The sequence below is a fragment of the Argopecten irradians genome, chromosome 6 (assembly GCF_041381155.1).
Source record: "Argopecten irradians isolate NY chromosome 6, Ai_NY, whole genome shotgun sequence".
In the NCBI taxonomy this organism is placed as follows: Eukaryota; Metazoa; Mollusca; class Bivalvia; order Pectinida; family Pectinidae; genus Argopecten; species Argopecten irradians.
In genome coordinates this window covers 4514424-4533106 of record NC_091139.1, presented here as the reverse complement: position 1 = coordinate 4533106, position 18683 = coordinate 4514424, and the positions used below count along the sequence as shown (strand labels likewise).

At 34.0% G+C, this 18683-nt stretch overlaps 1 protein-coding gene across 1 annotated transcript in view; it reads right to left on the bottom strand.

The window, feature by feature from the left end:
- The window catches only part of LOC138326158 (receptor-type tyrosine-protein phosphatase delta-like), a 166093-nt gene that overhangs the window by 8905 nt on the left and 138505 nt on the right, over positions 1-18683 (bottom strand). Inside the window, exons 13-27 of the mRNA XM_069272286.1 lie at positions 16177-16485; positions 11724-12038; positions 10980-11174; positions 10577-10660; positions 8852-9145; positions 5022-5309; positions 4489-4598; positions 3864-4077; positions 3369-3538; positions 2864-3049; positions 2290-2498; positions 1597-1715; positions 909-1207; positions 379-477; positions 34-153 (exon numbers count right to left, since the gene is read on the bottom strand). Coding sequence (XP_069128387.1) covers positions 34-153; positions 379-477; positions 909-1207; positions 1597-1715; positions 2290-2498; positions 2864-3049; positions 3369-3538; positions 3864-4077; positions 4489-4598; positions 5022-5309; positions 8852-9145; positions 10577-10660; positions 10980-11174; positions 11724-12038; positions 16177-16485 — 3011 coding nt within the window. The remainder of the gene's footprint in view (positions 1-33; positions 154-378; positions 478-908; positions 1208-1596; positions 1716-2289; positions 2499-2863; positions 3050-3368; positions 3539-3863; positions 4078-4488; positions 4599-5021; positions 5310-8851; positions 9146-10576; positions 10661-10979; positions 11175-11723; positions 12039-16176; positions 16486-18683) is intronic.

Genomic DNA, 18683 nt, shown 5'->3' with positions numbered 1-18683 from the left:
CGTTGAGATGTTTATCGAGTTGAATAAACTTACTCTGGAGATATGGAAGGTACGAATCGTGTAGGTGGAGAGTTCTGTCACATCTACAAGTAGGACATGCATCAGGCCGTAATGTTCTGCTCCACGGTGAGGCCAGTACTGGTCACATTTTATCTGAAATCACAAACATTTCCATAAATATGACCATTCATCTTTGTCTTAGTAAGTCTAAAATTAGTTATTACAATATTTTACCTTAATACATTGGTTGTCAAATTTTTTTATCATCGCTTTTTCTATAGCTAGTTGCAAGATGAAAACCAAAATTTGGATGATACAACATGAATTTAGGCAAGCATTGAATAATGTAAAGGTATAATGATAAAATTGTCCACTGACCCTTGACCTCTCCTCTAATTTAGTCATCATAACAATGGTGGCGGATCGCTGTTCCCACATCATGCGCCAGAAGTCTCCGAAGGTCTCTGGGAGGGGTCCCTGAAATAAAACATACAACGTGTTTAATACAGCCGTAGTCTACAAGAGATACATATAACAGAGTCCATCAAATGTTATTTGTTGTAATATTCTCATTAAGGTTATTCAAATAATTTGGTTATATTTTTGTATATTCTGTGTATTTGCATTAATTTTTATATGATCTCCAGTTATTTGAACAAAAAATCGGGGAAATTTTAAAAATAATATTGGTTATTTATCAAATTCGTTTTAATGAATTTTTGTTTTTTGCTTTATACCAATTTGTTCTCTTTCATTGAGCGGATAGTATTTAGTGAAACATGTAACTTGCCCACATCACAAGAACTAGGAGAGTGTTCATTTTATATTGAGAGGGCTTTATTTGAAACAAAGTATGTTAATTCATTATCCAATCAACTTGAGTGAGCAGTATATCTAGATGTACATACCTGTGTAGCTATGTAAGCGTTCTGTTTACGGTATCCATCCATGTAATTAGCATTTACATAGTCACTTCCCGGCACACTGTCGATTGGTTGGAGAATCACACGAGAATGGTCGTATGCTATGACGTTTGCGTATCTATTTTTAGGTTTGTTGACTTCGTAGTTAGAGTTATCCCAGGTGAACTGTTGGCCTGGCTCGATAGACTCGTACTCCTGTGAGAACTTGAGGTTGTCGTTGTTCTTTAGATTGTCTATGTGTTCCTGTAGCATGTGGATGTGGATTGGTGGATGGCTGATCATTCCTGGAGAGAAAAACATTTCAGAAATGCGTTTTATTTCAATGATTTTTATAAATAAGAAATATCATGAGACAATATTTGTATGTCATTTTTGTTTGATGAGGATGTTTTCAATCTACTTGTAAATTGTGTTCATTTATTTATAACTTTGAGCAAGAAAGAATTGTCCTCAATACCGTTGAAAAATTATAAATTCTACAATTCAAATTTAACGTTGAAACATTCTGGTTGAAATAATTTATCATATATTTATTCATTCAAAACTTAAACGTCTACTTTGAATTGTAACCTAGCTTTACATTCCTTTTGACTTTTGCAATTTGTGTTTCGTCCTTTCAACACCATTGACCTTTATATCCCCTACTGACCCTGTGACCTTGAAATTGACATACCTGGTGTCTGATAGTGCTGTCTGCGAAGCTCAACTGGATCACATGGGTGGGGAGGAACATCGACGAACACCTTACCAGACGATGGCTCAGGACTCTTCTCCTTACGGGTCGCCTTCCTCCTACAGTAAGTGCAATGTTTGGGAATATGACACCTGTCACCGATATTTCATTTCACCAACACAATTTCGTTTCCTACTGATTTATCTAGTATTGTCTTGTAGTGTATTGCATGAGAAATGAAACGATAAGAAAGCAAAATTTTCAAGAAAACATAAATTGCAGCAGCATTTTTAGAAACTTTTGATTTCCTGCCTATATAAGGAGTTCTTCCTGTGTTCTCTTTAGTAGACTTGTCTAAAGTCAAAGCTTGTTTTCCTGTAAGGCCTACCAAGACCCTTCGAATCAGCTAATTACATTGTGTTCAGATAAGCTTACTTGAATACTGTAAACTTGGATTTTCTCCTCTGCATATTATACAGTTAGCTCCCTTGCTAACTCTTCTTGGTAGGTATCGATTGTTACGTCATTATTTTGTGAGCGCAATTTCTGTATGACATTATGCTCGCAAATGCATGACATCACAATCAATACCTATCCGCAAGGGCAGATAACTCTCTAGTATGAAAATACAGAATATATGGTAGAGAGATCTACTGACCAGGGAGTTACATAGAAAACTTTGATGAGACTCACCTCATGTGCCAGATGAGGATGATACAGCCGATGATGATGAGGGCCACACCAGCACAGACAGGAGCGACGATCATGATGATGAGGAGGCTCTTCTCACTGGCCTCGGCGGACTGTGGAATTGGGCTGTTAATGAGCGTAGGGTTATGGATGGAAGGTGTGTTGTGGCTCAGATTGATAATGTCAGAGTATTGGCTGGTCTTGTACAGTTTCTGTAATATTCAAACACATCATGTATACCACATGTATCAGTACAATATGATTACCGTATTTTCCGGTGTATAAGCCGCGACTTTTTTCCCTGAACATCGGGAGTGCGGCGCTTATACACAGGTGCGGTTTATTGTCCGGAAAATACGGTATTTGTAAATAACCAAATAATAATATTGGATATCGGAGGTTTAACTGAAAATTCACATAAATAACATGGATGCTTTCGATTACTTCTTAAATTCATTCACCCCTGAAGACACATTTAGGCTCTTCTAAATCAAAGACTAGACCATTCCATTATGAAATTTCAGGGGTGAGTGAATTTAACTTGTCAGAGGGAGTTTATGTTAGATATTAGACTCACAGTGTCGACAGTGAAGGCTCGCAGGAAAGTCTTATATCTCATCCCATGGTCAAGTGGTCTGTTGGCATATCCTCCAAACTGGTCCCTGTTGCCAAGATTGAATTCACTCGGAAGATGCTGGGCATCAAACTTGGCTGCGATATAGGGTTTGGCGGAAGGTAACTCCGGTGAGATGTCAAGGGTCAACTGAAAACAAGGACAAATCGAGTTTAACAAATCTTGTAAACAAAATATAAGTAGCAGGAACGAATTCCAACCCTACATATTCTACATATTATCTTCTATATTCACAATGCAGTCACTTCACACATTCACCCTTGACGACACATTTGAAATCTTCCAATTGAAAGACTGGAACAGTTCATTATCATTTCAAGGGTGAACAGTTCACAAATTCTTTTTATTTTGATAACTCTAATTGATGGTGCATGCAACTCTTAATGAAAGTAATTAAGTAATACAAATTCACAAAAATTAATCGATGTAGAGATTCCGACTGTAGTACCTCATCGTTACTGATATCCTCGGGGCGTTTGGTCGTGGTATTGATGAGAGGGACCACAACTAGATAGTAATAACTCAGACCACCGTTCTCCTCAGAGGCTGGCTTCAGTCTAACAGTCACTTCCTGGCCAGAGATCTTGGATACGAGCGGTCTTCTTACCTCCTTGGGAGCTAATAATGGTAGTTAAACAATATATCACTAAACTTCACAGATCCCGTTTTTGTTGTTGTTTTTTCTATTACAAGCCATTGTTATCTTATTACAAACCATTTCCATCACATTTCTTTGAAAAAACCATTTCCATCACATTTCTTTGAAAAAACAAGCTGATCGCTTAGTTTCGTATTTTGTATTATTAGTGCTTCCGGTTGTTGCAGACGATGTTTTGTTTTTTAAATGAAATTTGAAATCACAAATATCATAAGATTAAATATAAAATACTAGTAAAGTCTGTTTCAATTTTCAAAAATAACAATAAAATAAAACGATCCAAACCTTCAATTCGTGTCTGGACCACCAAAGAGTTCACGCCTCCTTGCACACCGTCCTGGAAGAATGCGGAGATGTTGAAGGTGTATTTTGTTTTAGGGAGAAGATTCTCCACTGTAAAAGAACTGGTAAGGCCGTGGATGTGTTCCTCTTTACGGGGCTGGTGGTGTGTCTGCATCACGTTGTCGTCACGGTATTTCTTCACTCCAGAATAAGACAACTGTGAATCGAAATCAAGAATTACTTGCTTAATTAGACACAAGAATGGATTTACAATATTTTTTTTCATTAGGAAAGATCTACTTTTTATTTCATACCTGTAAAATGTGTGTACGCTTTATATTACATGTACCTTTTTCTAATGACATTAATTTTGAATGATGTCATTCATTCCCGGAGACACATTTGAACTCTTCGACTTCAATGACTTGAACAGTTCTAAATGATTTTCAGGGGCGAATGAGTTAAGGCAGTATGCTACTTGTTACTTTACACAAGATATATATTTTTGATTGAATGCAGTACGATGATAGACAAAAGATTACCAGATATCGTGAATCTAGTGAAATGTTTGAGTTGAGGTGGTATGCTATATCTCGAGTTGTTAATATTGTGTCGTTTCTTTACTTACTGTGTATCTTGTGACCTGAGGTTTCTTTGGAATTTCCCAGACCAGAGTGACATCCACCGAAGTTCTCATAGACACATGGAAGTTTGTGGGTACATCATTGGTTAGGGGTCCTGAGAAACAGATAAACAAAGTACATATAGTCAGACTCAAAAGGATTCATTATCAAACATTTTTCTGTTTTCAAATGTTTTTATATATAAGCAGGAGTCTGGCATAGTGGTAATGTGCAGTTCTTCAGATCAAGTCGCCAGGGTTTGATTCGGACCGCCACCGTTTTATTATTTTTTTCCATCTTTTTTTAAAAATATTATTTTAATATATCATGCTAACATGCCTATTCAAACTAATGTACATGTAGCCTACTGCAAAATGTATAATTCTATATGTTGGGATCTACTGTAGGTTTTACAAAGTGTAAACATTTCGTTTATTCTTTATTTGATAAACACAACAAGCTCAATTGAAGTGTAATATACTGACAGACATTTACTAATATGTCATCTGATAATGGTGGGCTAAAAAAAAGAGCTTACGTGATGGTCCGACAGGGCAAACAACAGCTTCAGAGAGGTTGCCATAGCGACCATCAACAGATCGAGCTTGGATACGGACAGCATACACAGACACGCTGTCAAGCTCTGTAAGCTCTGTGACGGTGTACGGTCCAATATCTTTCTTCTGCCACAGTTCCATTTTTTGAAGCTCAAACATGTTGTAGTACACACGATAACCAGCGACAGGAAGTTTGGGCTCGTCCCATGTGACCAGAATCGTATCGGGAGATGACCGGATGAGCTTGATGTTTTCAGGGGGAGGCAACACTGTTTAAATAAAAACATTAAATGAAAACTTCTTGAAAATACAGTAACACATGATATCAAATTATCGAAAACATTTCTGTTGAAGCAAAGTGAAGCACAATGGAGCATTTTTTCAGAAAAGTTTGATTTTTTCCATTTCAATAAACTGCAAAGCTATCAATACTATAAAGAAATAAAAGAAACTGTGTTTTATTCTTATGGATATTGATGCACAGAATTTGAATCATTATTTCTAAAGTGAAGTAATCTGACATGTGAAAAATATTTCCGTTAGATTTCTGAGATCATGATTTCATGAAGTTGTCTCCCTTTGTGGTAAATCACTAAAAGCATTATGGATGATATAGAATTAACGGATCATGATTCTCTGCAATATTGACGTATTAATTTTTTTTAAAATACATGATTACAACCATTGACAATTAACGAATCTTCATTTTTTTTGCCCATATTTGATTTTTGCATTATCACAGATAGATATAAAACTAATTTTCTTGAGAAAAAAAAACAATCTCAAAGCAGCTGCAATACTTGGGTACCATTTGTGAACATTTAATAAATTTTATTATTTTATTTTTGAAATGATAACTCAAACAAAGGCATTTTCAAAATGAAGAAAGCAAATGTTAGAATAAGAGAATTGCGCAGTTATCCTTCAAATGAGAGAATACAGCATCATGATAAAGGAAAAATGGCTAAAAATATTCAGAAGATTCGTCAATTATGTAGATTAACACTAAAAATAATGGTTTAATATGATACATAATATATATAAACATTGAGTATATGTGACGTAAGAAACAAGTGTTTTACTAAACATTAATGTTAGATGTTAAGGTGACCGCTGTCCAAACTAATATTGACTGGTCAGTTTGATACGATTGATATAGGTAACATATAACATGTAGACACGTAAACAAAACATACAAAATAATAACGCACATCAAATTATCCCCAAGCATGCATCAAAATATTATCATCAAATTGTGTTAGAATATGAGTATGGTACCTCGACCGCTGAACCAAGTACATGCAAAATGGTACTTATATAGAAACACAGAATCATGGATTTTCTCCTAGTTTTTTTCCTTTTCATTTTTTAATGACATTCAGCAAGAATTATGTTTCTTGATAAATAGCATAAACAATTAAGTTCTATATTAATTATAAAGAAGTTTGTTTTCTTCAAGCACATTTGTCTGAGGATACGGGTAATGTTATATAAAGCCAGTGTGCACGACCATTTTTTTGTCCCATGTGAAATATATATACACATTATATGAAAAATAAAGAAAAAATATGTATTTTTCTGAGGAAAAATTAAGAATAAAATGTAAGCAACATTCAGAAATCAGACTGAAGATGACAGAAATGTAGCTCTGATAGAAAATATTACAACTGCAGTGCAAAAACATATAAATAATCTACTGGTGCAGTCCATTTAGACAGGACGACATATATGGCGGAGTCGTGTCCCCTGACACTCCCAACCTAAGCTTTGGTACAACGATATGTCGACGTGTATGACGACATAAAGCTTGCATAGTTATTAGATAGTTACCATGAGGTTCTGGATGAGAGTAAAAGGAAAAAATAGATATGCACATGTTATTATTTCTTAAAAAGGACAAGAAATTATTCTATCATTTTTATTAGTTGATTAATGATACGATAATTCTTAATTATAACAGATAAAAAATTCTGTAAATTCATAGATGTAATTAAAATATTTGAAAGTAAAAAAAATATTTTAACAAAACCATTCATATATAGTAATTCTATGATGGATATAGTTTTTTTTTTAAGTTTTAAAAACTATCAAAATTTTTCAATATCAAAATTTTCTTTGAAGGATTATAATACTGATTTTCATACTTCTTGAGAAACAAAGACCTATATCATTTGTAAACTACAGAATATATCAGAAAACACTGATTGCAAAACATGGACTAATATAAACTAGTCTACACACAAATTAAAATGTTTACAAGTTTGTGGTGGGATCGTTTTTTGTGTGTGATTATGATTATTTTAGTTTTGCTCTTCTATTTAAAATTTTTGGAAATATGTTCATATCAACAAATGATTATTACTTAAAAAAATCAATTTCAGTTGAAATTTGACATTTCAGTGACAAGTGTCAGGGAGTGTGAAATAGACACAGTAGATGGATTTCAAACATTTCAGTTTTCCTATAGAATCATGCAGTGACATGACAGGTGCCCTTTCCAAATTCAATACAGCCAAGCAACAGTGAAGAAAGAATATTGTATGTCTGAGTTTTCATGAAGACACACACATAGGAGAATCTTATCTATCTATTGACTGGTATAATCTTTTAGAATTATTTGGATAATTTCTCTTTTTAGTGTCCAAAACTACCTGTAATTTTTTGATTTTTAAAATGTTAATAGAATTTACTTTTTTGTCAAAATTGAATTTCTGCAATTTTGTTAATTTTTGGAATGTCAGTGAAAATTCTCATCTCATATGTTTACAGAATGAACCAAACTATTCTACATGTACTATGTACTATAAGTTTCTTTAACACATACCGTAAAACAAACATGCAAATAATCTACTTAGTTTTAACCTCAAGTGTACGAGTGTTTATGAACATAAAATATTAGCTTTCAGAATAGGAGTGTTGTAATCTAACATACAGGCCTGGAAAAAATTGCATTCAGTTTTCCAAATAAAAAGGAATTTAAATTAAAATTGAAACTCAGTGAATTTTTCAGGGATTATCAAAATGACATCAAGTAGTGCTATCAAATCTGTGGACAAAATGCATGACATCATCAATTCACGTGTTCTGGGGGGTCGGTGAATAAGTTAGAAGAAGTGTACCACAACATCTAGATGATATCTAATGTAACTAAAGTCGTAGTAACTAATTAAACGACTAAATCAATACTAAAGTCATAGTAAATAATTAAACGACTAAATCAATACCAACACAATACCGCTTTGTGAAGCAATCGCTACAAAAATATTTGCATCGTCTTGAACGCAGGGCATGTATGTGATGGTCAAGAGAAGTGAACATTGTTGTGTCGTACTTTGCTTGGTGAGATATTTATAGATATAACACAGGTGATGATTAGGGACAGAAGCAGGGGATGTCACATGGGTGGGGCGCGAGCATCAGAGGATGTGAGGGAGGAGGGGAAGGCAACATGGATGAGGGATAGGAGCAAGTGATGGGATCAATATTCAGAAAGAATAGAAAAGTAAGGACTATCATGTGAATGACAGTTTGATTTCCCGGTTCAAATTAATTAATACCATCTGCGATTAAATAACATTTATCAATATGACAAATGATTATTAATTAGTATCGTTATCAAACCACAAAACAACACATGCTTATCGCAAATCAATGTTTCCCGACCAACATTCCTCTTGTTAGTAGTAATGCTTAGTAGAAACTTTGGTTACGCATATTAGTAAGATAAATGTCTCTTGCAAAGCTTGCTGCAAACCCATCGCAGTGCGGCAAGGGTTATCTCCCCTTGATCGACCTCTCTTTATTAACATACTTGGTCCAAACGTGTGGAATGGATGCTGAACCGTCCATGGACCTGCTCCTTGACTTGTGTACGCTTTAACTTGAAAAACATAATCTGTATTCATCTCGAGATTGTGTACGTCGTACTGAATGCCGGTGATGTTAAGATCCTCGGTATTAGTCGGGTCGGCCATCTTATGGTAAACAAGCTGGTACATGATAATCTCGCCGTTTTGCAGTTTTTTAGCCGGTAAGTCCCACTCGAGTCTGACGCTGGTCTCAGTCAGGCCTGTCGCAGTGAAATTCTGCGGGGCCCCATCGGGGACTACAGATAGGAGGGGGAGAAAAGAGAGAAAATGTACACAACAAAACACAAACGTACAATACACCAATGTTCTATAATTATACTTGCACATTCTTATTCCTCAAAAATTAATGGGTAATTTATCGAAAAATTCACAAAGTGAACTTTTATGTCTACAAAAGCTTCATCAATTGTCTTTAATAAATGAAAATTGTGAAAATAGCCATTTTGACTGTGAATATGATACATAATGTGATATATAGATATACCTTCAGTTTTCTGTGCCAAAAAGATATTTCTTGCTTCATTATATATGTATGAAGTTATATAGTTATATATTTAATGATCGATTCAAATGGATTTATTCTATACATTATTTCATAAAAGGTTTCAAGAAGCCATAAAATGTTTTTGTCAATATTTCTTGATAAATGAATATTAATCTAGCAAAGAAAGAAGACACCAAAAAATTCAAACAAAGTGTTTGAATACTTTCATAGCAATGTAGAATTCAAACTTACATGCATCCAAATATTTGAGACATTAAAAGTTGTGATTATTTTTGTTTCAGCCAATATTCATGAAAGTTAGACTATAAAGCAGAATTAGAAACACCAATAAAAAGTTTAAATTCTATCAAAACAACTTCTGCAGTTGGCTTTCAATTTAACATGCTAGAGACCAAAACAGTAGCCATGTAAGCATGTACGAAAGATGCTCAAGAAGTTGAACTTTGACCTTTTTTTCTTAATTTTACAATATCTGTCATACACAAAGAGGTGTCGCATATCTCACTCTGAATGTGCAAGTACAATTAATAAAACAACTCAAAATATGCAAAAAATTAAAAAAGAATATCCAAAATCAACCACAAAATTGAGAAAAAATAATAAACTGGATCCCTTCACCAACACTTTGTTCCAAAATGAAAACAAGTAAAATTGATTTCTTGTAATCAGCTAATGCAAGAAATGCAAATTTTGAGCTTAAAAAAGAATGATATTTTTAAATGAAAATATAAAGAAGGAATGAAGAGTTTTAATAATACCATAAAATTATAAGGAGTTTAAAACAATACAAGTCATAAATGAAAACAAAACGTTTAAAATAAGCAGATTTTACCAAGTACAACATTTAAATGAAAATATATAGTTACAACATAAATGTATATATAAAAAATATTTTGAAAGCCAATAAATGAAAAGAGTGACAAATGGATGTCACAAGCACTCTATAGATAACATCTGTAGGCTTCAAAAGCAGGTTCCCAAGGGAACTAAGGGGGTGTGTGGCGACATTGAGGGACACTGAACTGTTGCTACGACAACAAATATGGTCGTCACAGTAGTGAGACCACGCTGACGTGCAGTAACGCTGAGTGAAATGGCCGTCGTCTTCTCTGCTGCAGCGCTGAGCCGACTAGGCAGTATGAATGCAGCGCGAGGCACTTACTTCCATCCGGAGTTGTGATAATTTGGGACGCTCTCACACCATCACCTTCTTCATTTCGGGCTACAACAAGGAATTCATACGTGGCTGTGGTCCTTTGTCTGTCAAATAAAAAGAGGATAGAGATGCAGTACAGCAGCAGGAAGACCTAAAGTGGTTATAGAACAACCTATTATTAACATGAACAATTCTAAACAACATTTTTTTATTGTATAGTGTTTTTTCCGTTTGTTCTGGTAGATATATCAACACTATTTGACATTGAGATAATTTTTTGAAGCAAATATTATGGGGAAATTCATTGTTCTGAAATGATAAATTGATTTCATCATTTTTTAAGAGTTTGTTTGAAGGTTTATTGAAGATTGCGACATACAGTTATAAATGTTAACTAAAGAATACGTACCTAAGATATCAGAGATGTAAGCATGATGAATGGGGCCTAAATTAATCAGTGTGTATTTCTCTCCTCTCCGTCCCCAGAACACCTTATATCCTGCCAACTTGCCATGAGTTTCCCGAGGTCTCTGCCATGTTACCTGTACCTGTGGGGGATCTTCACCCAAGAATTCTACATTCAGGTTACGTGGTATAGTTGGCACTACAAGAAAGAGGATTTTGATTAGATTCTGTTAATAGATAAAGAACATAGGGGCAAAAATGTCTTTCCTTTGCTTACTCCTGCAGTAAGTATATAAACTCATGTTTTTAGTCTTGAGCTGCAACACAAAATCATTACGGTTATAACATGATTTTCAGAGTTACCTGACTAACAATAAACATTGAATTACCTGCCCCTGATGTGACAATACATATTGAGTTACCTACCCCTGATGTGACAATAAACACAGTTACCTGCCCCTAATTTGACAATAAACGCTCAGTTACCTGCCCCTGATGTGACAATAAACACTGAGTTACCTGCCCCTGATGTGACAATAAACACTGTGTTACCTGCTCCTGATGTGACAATAAACATCAACTTACCTGCCCCTGATGTGACAATAAACATCAACTTACCTGCCCCTGATGTGACAATAAACACAATTACCTGCCTCTGATGTGACAATAAACATTGAATTACCTGTCCCTGATGTGACGATAAACATTGACTTACCTGCCCCTGATGTGACAAGAAACATTGACTTACCTGCCCCTGATGTGACGATGAATTTTTCCACACTGCGCTGTCCATCTCCTCTCCTGGTATAGCCTGCTACCTTGATAGAATATCGTGTGGCGGGGTCAAGGTTGGTGATGACAGCCTCTCTCCGGTTACCATCCATCGTATCTGTTATACGATCGGTGCCATCTTTTGGCCGATTTTTACTATCCACAACAACACAGTATACTTGGTAACCTCTTATAATTCCGTTTTCTCGCTGAGTCTCTGGTGGACGCCATTCCACAAATATGGTGGTCGAGTTGATGACTTCGACACGGACAGATTTTGGAGGCCCAGGGACTGTAAAGAAAACAACATGGCCGCCATTGAGTATTGAGTACAACAATGAATTCAATTGAGTCACAATCTTTTGTTTTGTAATACAGCAATAAATGTTCAAACCTACACGCATAATTCATGTATAATAACTTATGTGTGAAATAAGTTCTCAAATACAAACAAGACCTTTGTTTTTTGCTAATTATCTATTCCTTGTTGTTCAAGGAAATTGTTGATCAGAATGTCAATGAAGGATTCACTTTTAATTGCCATTTAGAATATTTCAGGTATGCTATTATATTACTGTTAAATTAATAACATACAGTTCAGAATGCCTAGAAATTGTCCAGATTGCCTTTGGTTTTGTTCGTAAGTGCTATTCAGAGTGTTGTAATTTTTTTTTTTTTGAGAATGTCTAATGTTTTGCTATTATCCTTGTTTAGAATGTCTCAGGTTTTGCTGCCAATTACTTTTTAGACTGACTAAGGTTTTGTCCAGTTAGTCCTAGGTTTTGCTGATTGAAGTTCAAAATTTCTTTGTTTTCATTGCTAATTGCTGTGTTTTTGTGACTATTACTGTTCAGAATGTCTAAGCTGCGAAATGCTGTCAGGAATGTCAGTGTCTTAGCATTTTGTTGCTTATGTGCCTCCAAATATCTTTGGTTTCGTTGCTAATTGCTATTCAGAATTTTATAATATTTTGTTATCATCACTGTTTAGGATATCTTAAGATTTTGCTTTTAATAATTGTTCAGAATGCCTATGCTTTTCCTATTACATGCTTAGTTGTTTTCCTATTACATAGACTCTGATTCAATATAGAGCTCTTTCACACACAGTTGTCAGTAACTGCTATATATAGGAGAGCTTATTTCACACAAAGTTGTCGGTAACTACTATACATAGGAGAGTATGTAAGCGCTGGTCTACGGCAGTCGTATATGCAGTATACTGGATTTTATATATTCTTTGTGCATCAACAAGCTTTTCAAATACAAGCACGCAAACTCAGTAAAAATTTTTTTTTCTTTGTTCAAGTTTCAAAAATGCACATCTGTGAAAAATATCAAAATGCACTCATTCATGCTTCCGGGAAAACATCTTTTTTTTTTTAACAAACATAACTTAACAAAACTTTTTTATGCTCATGCGTCATAAATTATCAAAATTTTCAGCATGCAGAAAAATTTGTATATTTTTTTTCTTTTTAAAGTGACTAAATCAAAATCAAAATTTAAAACTTGTGCTCTTTGAATAATGAAATAAGTAAATAACTTGAAAAAATTGAAATGTTTGTTGTTTGAATTCAATAAAAGGCTATTTTGATAATGCAAAATCAGAATTTTACAAAAAAAAAAAAAATAAAAAAAAAAAAAATTAAAAAAAATGTGCAAAAACTACATATTTAAAAAAAAAATGCGAAAACAATTTAAATGACTTTAAAAATTATAATCAAAATTCAATAAAAAAATATATATGAAAAAACATAAATGGAACAAAATGCAAAACAAAAAATTATCAAGAAGGCAGGATGTGCAAGATTCACTTCCCTATCCATAACGTATATAATTTTTTTCTAGTTAAGGTGTATCTGGATAGTTGATGAAGCATTTGATAAAGTTTCCACATCGCAAAAGAAATTCGATATCATAGCCTAGCTCGCTGCATTGCATCCAAGTTACCATAGCAACAACCAAAATGGTGATTTAAAATAAGACCAAACCTGAGCCAAACTTTTAATTTTCTAACATGTTACAATTTGATGTTATCGTTTTTAAGATTTGGTTGGTGCCCATACCTAGATACATCTAAGCTACACAGGAAGTTATACAGTATATATATAATATAGTTCTAGTCTATATCGTAACAGAAAGTTTCCATATAAACTGTAAGGAAAAAAACATGGCAGAAAAGACTGTCTAGAATCTACATCGTACAGAAGGAGCTATTCAAAAAAAGCTTTTTGTAAATAAAAACTACAAATAAAATTCCCTCTAGTCTGAAGAATTTAGGACAATGGATTTGTTTTCAAATTTCCCCACATATCTTGACGAAGTCTACTTAAATAATACCACTCTTTATTTAATAGGAAATGAAAAAAAAACATGTTTCTGCTGTCTATTTTTAACTTCTAAAAATAACTGAAACTCATTTAAAAGATTCAATTTGGATAAAATTTGCCTCATGGCAGAAATCGTTCTCTAATAAATGCGCAACGCAGACGGACGCATGCAACTGTTCTGTTGTGAATAACAGATAGCGTATATGCAGGTATAATACTTGGTCAGTGTCTAGAAAATCTGGTCTACAGTTCGAGCTGTACCCATTGAAGAATCGACTCTTAAGAGTATTAATATCGGGTCGCTGAGAAAAAATGCCATGCAATCGATGAAGTCATTCAGTACAAGATATATATATATTGAATAGGTTCAATGTAATGTCAAAACAGCTGTACAAAAATGTCATGACACATATCCCAATATCAATAGGTAAATCAGAGCATGTCATTTGGTTAGAGATGTCGTATGATCTCTCCTTCGTTTCTCATACCATGTCTACTTAAAGACATGGACATATTGTTAGTCATATCAACATGCTGAGCCAATCAACAATACTTCAAACAGCGAAGGAATTTAATTGGACAATAAATTTACAGACAATATCGAATCAACCCACAGACAAACATTCATACCAGTACCTCAGTGTAAGCACCCAGCATTCCGTACCAGTGTGACAGTTATTGTGATCAAAGTCTATACATTTACATGGGATACAAAAACTGGGATATTTTTCTTATTGATAATTCAATTCATGGTGACTACATTTCTTAAATTCTATTTCAAAATAAAAGGTGAAAATTCCATTTCTTTTCGACTTCCATATTGTGTTTTGAATTATTTGAGATAGACTGCCATGGTAGTTTGTCAGTGAATCAATATCAATAACATTCACGAATAATGAATAAAAAAAATAGAAAAAAGACAGAGGGTAGAAATATGGAAAAGCCACAAAAAAATACAGCGACAGAAAAAATGGAGAAAAAACATGCAGCATGCTTGTTTGTTTTCCATGGAAAATGTAATTAACTATATAAAAGTATTATACATCTATACTTACATATTCGTAAAAATTTATAATTTTATTAAATCAGCAATATATATATACCATCACCAGTAGTGTTACTAGGGGTCAAGGTTCAAAGTTCAAAGGGAGAAAATTGTTAGAATATTATGGGATATGATGAAAGAAATCTTTTAATGTATGGAGAATCTTGTATGATTTGAAGAACATTGAAAGAACAAAATGGAGTTAGAATAGAAAATTTTAAAATAATTTGATGACATTTACTGAATGTGGGATGAATTTTCGAAAGAAATAGAAGTATCCATTGCACTATATCCTTAAAGAGTTTTGACACTTCAACAGCAGAAAAAGATTTTTTTTTTAAAAGAATTTGTCATTTATTGAAGGTTGGATGAACAATATAGAAGATGCAAAGATATAACAATGTAAGGATGCAATAGAACCATGAATGCCCAGGACAGAAGATGACAATGGTACAATGTGGGAAATGAAAAGTGCAATGAAGACAGAGCTGACATTAATGAAAATGAACAATGAATGAAATGTGCTAGTATGAATGAAATACCAAAATTTGAATTAATCAAATTCATAAAGAAGCCAATCAATTAAACCAAATTTGTTTTTACATTAAATGAACTAAATATATTTTTTGACTAAATTTTGTTGAATTCTACATGCATTATAATTCAATTTAGGTTAAAAACCTTCATAGTCAATAACAGAATGATATAGTATTGCTAAAGCTAAGATATTACATAATTCCGAAGAATTGTGCTATATAGTAATTGATGGGAAATGATAATGGTGATGAAACTGATAATGAACTATGATACAGAAAGTTGTTAGTAGTAAGAAACGTTTCTATCGCATCAGAATAGAGGGTGATGGAATTTTAGATTCAGATCAGGTATGAGTATACGGTTTAGTCTTAAAGTTACATAAGATATATTAACATATATATAATTTTGAAATATTTGTTAAGAGGAACTCAAATCAGAGATATATGACAGAGTTCCTTTTCCACAGCCAGAGTTAGCATAACTACTGCACGGAGTAGCCAATCAGACGCTACCTACCATCTTCGTCCGTCGACACGATGATATGTTGTGACATTGGACCATCACCAACACTTGTGAACGCCAGCGCCCAAATCTTATATTCGGTCCACACAGCTAGGGGCCCCAACGTTAGCCTGTCGGCGTCGGCCCCTACAGTGACAGTCTGGGCATCTTCTTCCAACAAATCAGGCACATTTTTCACGTAAAATATCTTATAGCCTGTTATGTCGCCATTTTGTTGATCAGGAGGTGGTGGGTTCCATGTGACCTCAATACTCCGAGAGTCGATTGGTCGGCCGCTTAGATTTTGAGGTTCACCACTTGGAACTGTATTGTCATAATTCAAGATGGCCGTGGGCGGGTCATTTTCAAGGGGATCAATGGGGGAGATCGACAAAAAAATAGAAAAACAAAGAAGACAAGAAATAAAAAGATGAAAAAACATAAACAAGTAAAAATCAGAAATAAAAACATGACAAAAGTATTTTAAACAACATGCAGCATTGTATGATTTTTCGTAATGATAAATGCTTGTGGTTTAGAAAAGAAAGAGATAACAACACGGTAAGTGTTTGTAGAGGCAAAATAAAGACAAACATGGAAGCTATGCTATTTGATTCATGGATCAAGGTAACCATAACTTCTAGATGTATCATCACAATTGTTTATATACCAATAATCATCCCTTGGAAAAGAATTCTAAATCATTCCAAACATCTTATAATGCATTCAGTAATTTCCCTAATTGCAAATTTTCCCATCCAGCATGGCTACACTACAGTTGCATACGATTGGAGCATCTCCTGTGACTTGTACAGTATCTAGAGAAAATGCTATATATAGATTATACCTTTATTTCAGGATTCGGACACTGTGGCATAAATCTCTATTAGAACTTTATAACTAAGTGTATGAAGCAGACGTCATGCCAACCTAAGGAAGAGCATGTAATGTCTACAGATAGGTGAACTACACATGCAGAAGAGGCATTATATGTATTGCCAGGTCATTCAGTTACCATGGAAACCTGCATGTTCCCCCAACTGTGACTCTTAGAATGGTGACTCATGCATATTCATGCCTCTATATTTCACCAACAAAACAATGTTCCTTAGTCCATTGGTTCCATATCCTGATTTTAAGATTTGTTGAAATCGAACCCAAGTCAATAAAGGTCAAGGATTGCTGCTTTCCATCAAAAAGACTTTCTCTGCAAACTTTTGAATGGGCTTATTCCTAAATTATGGTAGTAAAGGATTAAATTCTACCATTTTTGACCATACACACATTTTTGATTGATCTGACAATGGATCATTCCCCTTTTCTTGTCCTTTTGTTCCATGCAACTCTAGGACAACTATTGATTCATTGATCTATCCGTTATATATTATAAAAGATTCTTTTACAGAAAATACAGTGATGATTCTATTGTTCTTTTGTTTCCCTAGATTAAGTTTCTGTTATTCTACAGGCCAGATCAGGCTACTGGATGGTAGAAATACTAAACATATTTAGCCTGGAGGTTGAAGTTCAAGATAACTTTGCTAAAAATTCAACATGATTCCCTTCCACTAGGAGAAAAAGACGTGATGTGTATAATACTTGTTGAAAGCTCCAAAAACCGACTCCAGTGACCATAGCAAGACAAATATCATCAAAACAGAACAGAAAATATGATTTTAGACCAAATTTTGAGACATTAAGAATGTGTCAAGTGAATTTCAAATTGATGACATTCTCTAAAGGGATTACTTTAAGGGCACATTAAAAACAATGTTTTTATCTGTACCTATTGACTATTGGACACCTGGAGTCTGTTTTCCGTGGTAACATAACGAATGATTAAAATAAATTGATCCATGATTCAAATGATTAAACACAGTGTACGACTAGACAGTGAAGATATAAATATGTGATCTACTATAAATAAAGCCATAGTCTCTTCCTTTTCTAGCACCAAAGACAAACTTTTGTCCTGTGAACGATTCCCCAATCTAGATCCAATTCTGCCCCCATTTTTGCCTATCAGCCTACAATGATGCATGTTGTTTATTCTTAATTAGGGATGTCAATTTGAAGAAATTCACTATTGGAATATTCGGCTGGTTTATAATTTTAATTATGGAAAGCGACTCCAAAAATTATCAAAAGAAGACGAAGTCAGTCTGACATACATATAAGGTTTTTTGTTTCATTTTTTGATATTATATGGAGATTATACATCATACACACAATGATTTGCATATGTGCTTCATTAATCGTTCTGATATAAATATTACAGCCGATAACCGGTAGGTACGAACCGAAAGAGTTCTCATTCTAAAGTAACCGTGTTCAAAATTCCATATTAAACAGACATGAACTTTGAAGTCATAAATTTAATGATGTTTTGAATCTGTGACTGGTTATGAAAATGTCAGATCGAATTTGAGTACTGATTAACTTGGGCACCTTTTTTCTAAATACATGCAATCATACTTACCTAACTGTCGAATCAAATCGCTTAACATTTTAGGCACTTTGAA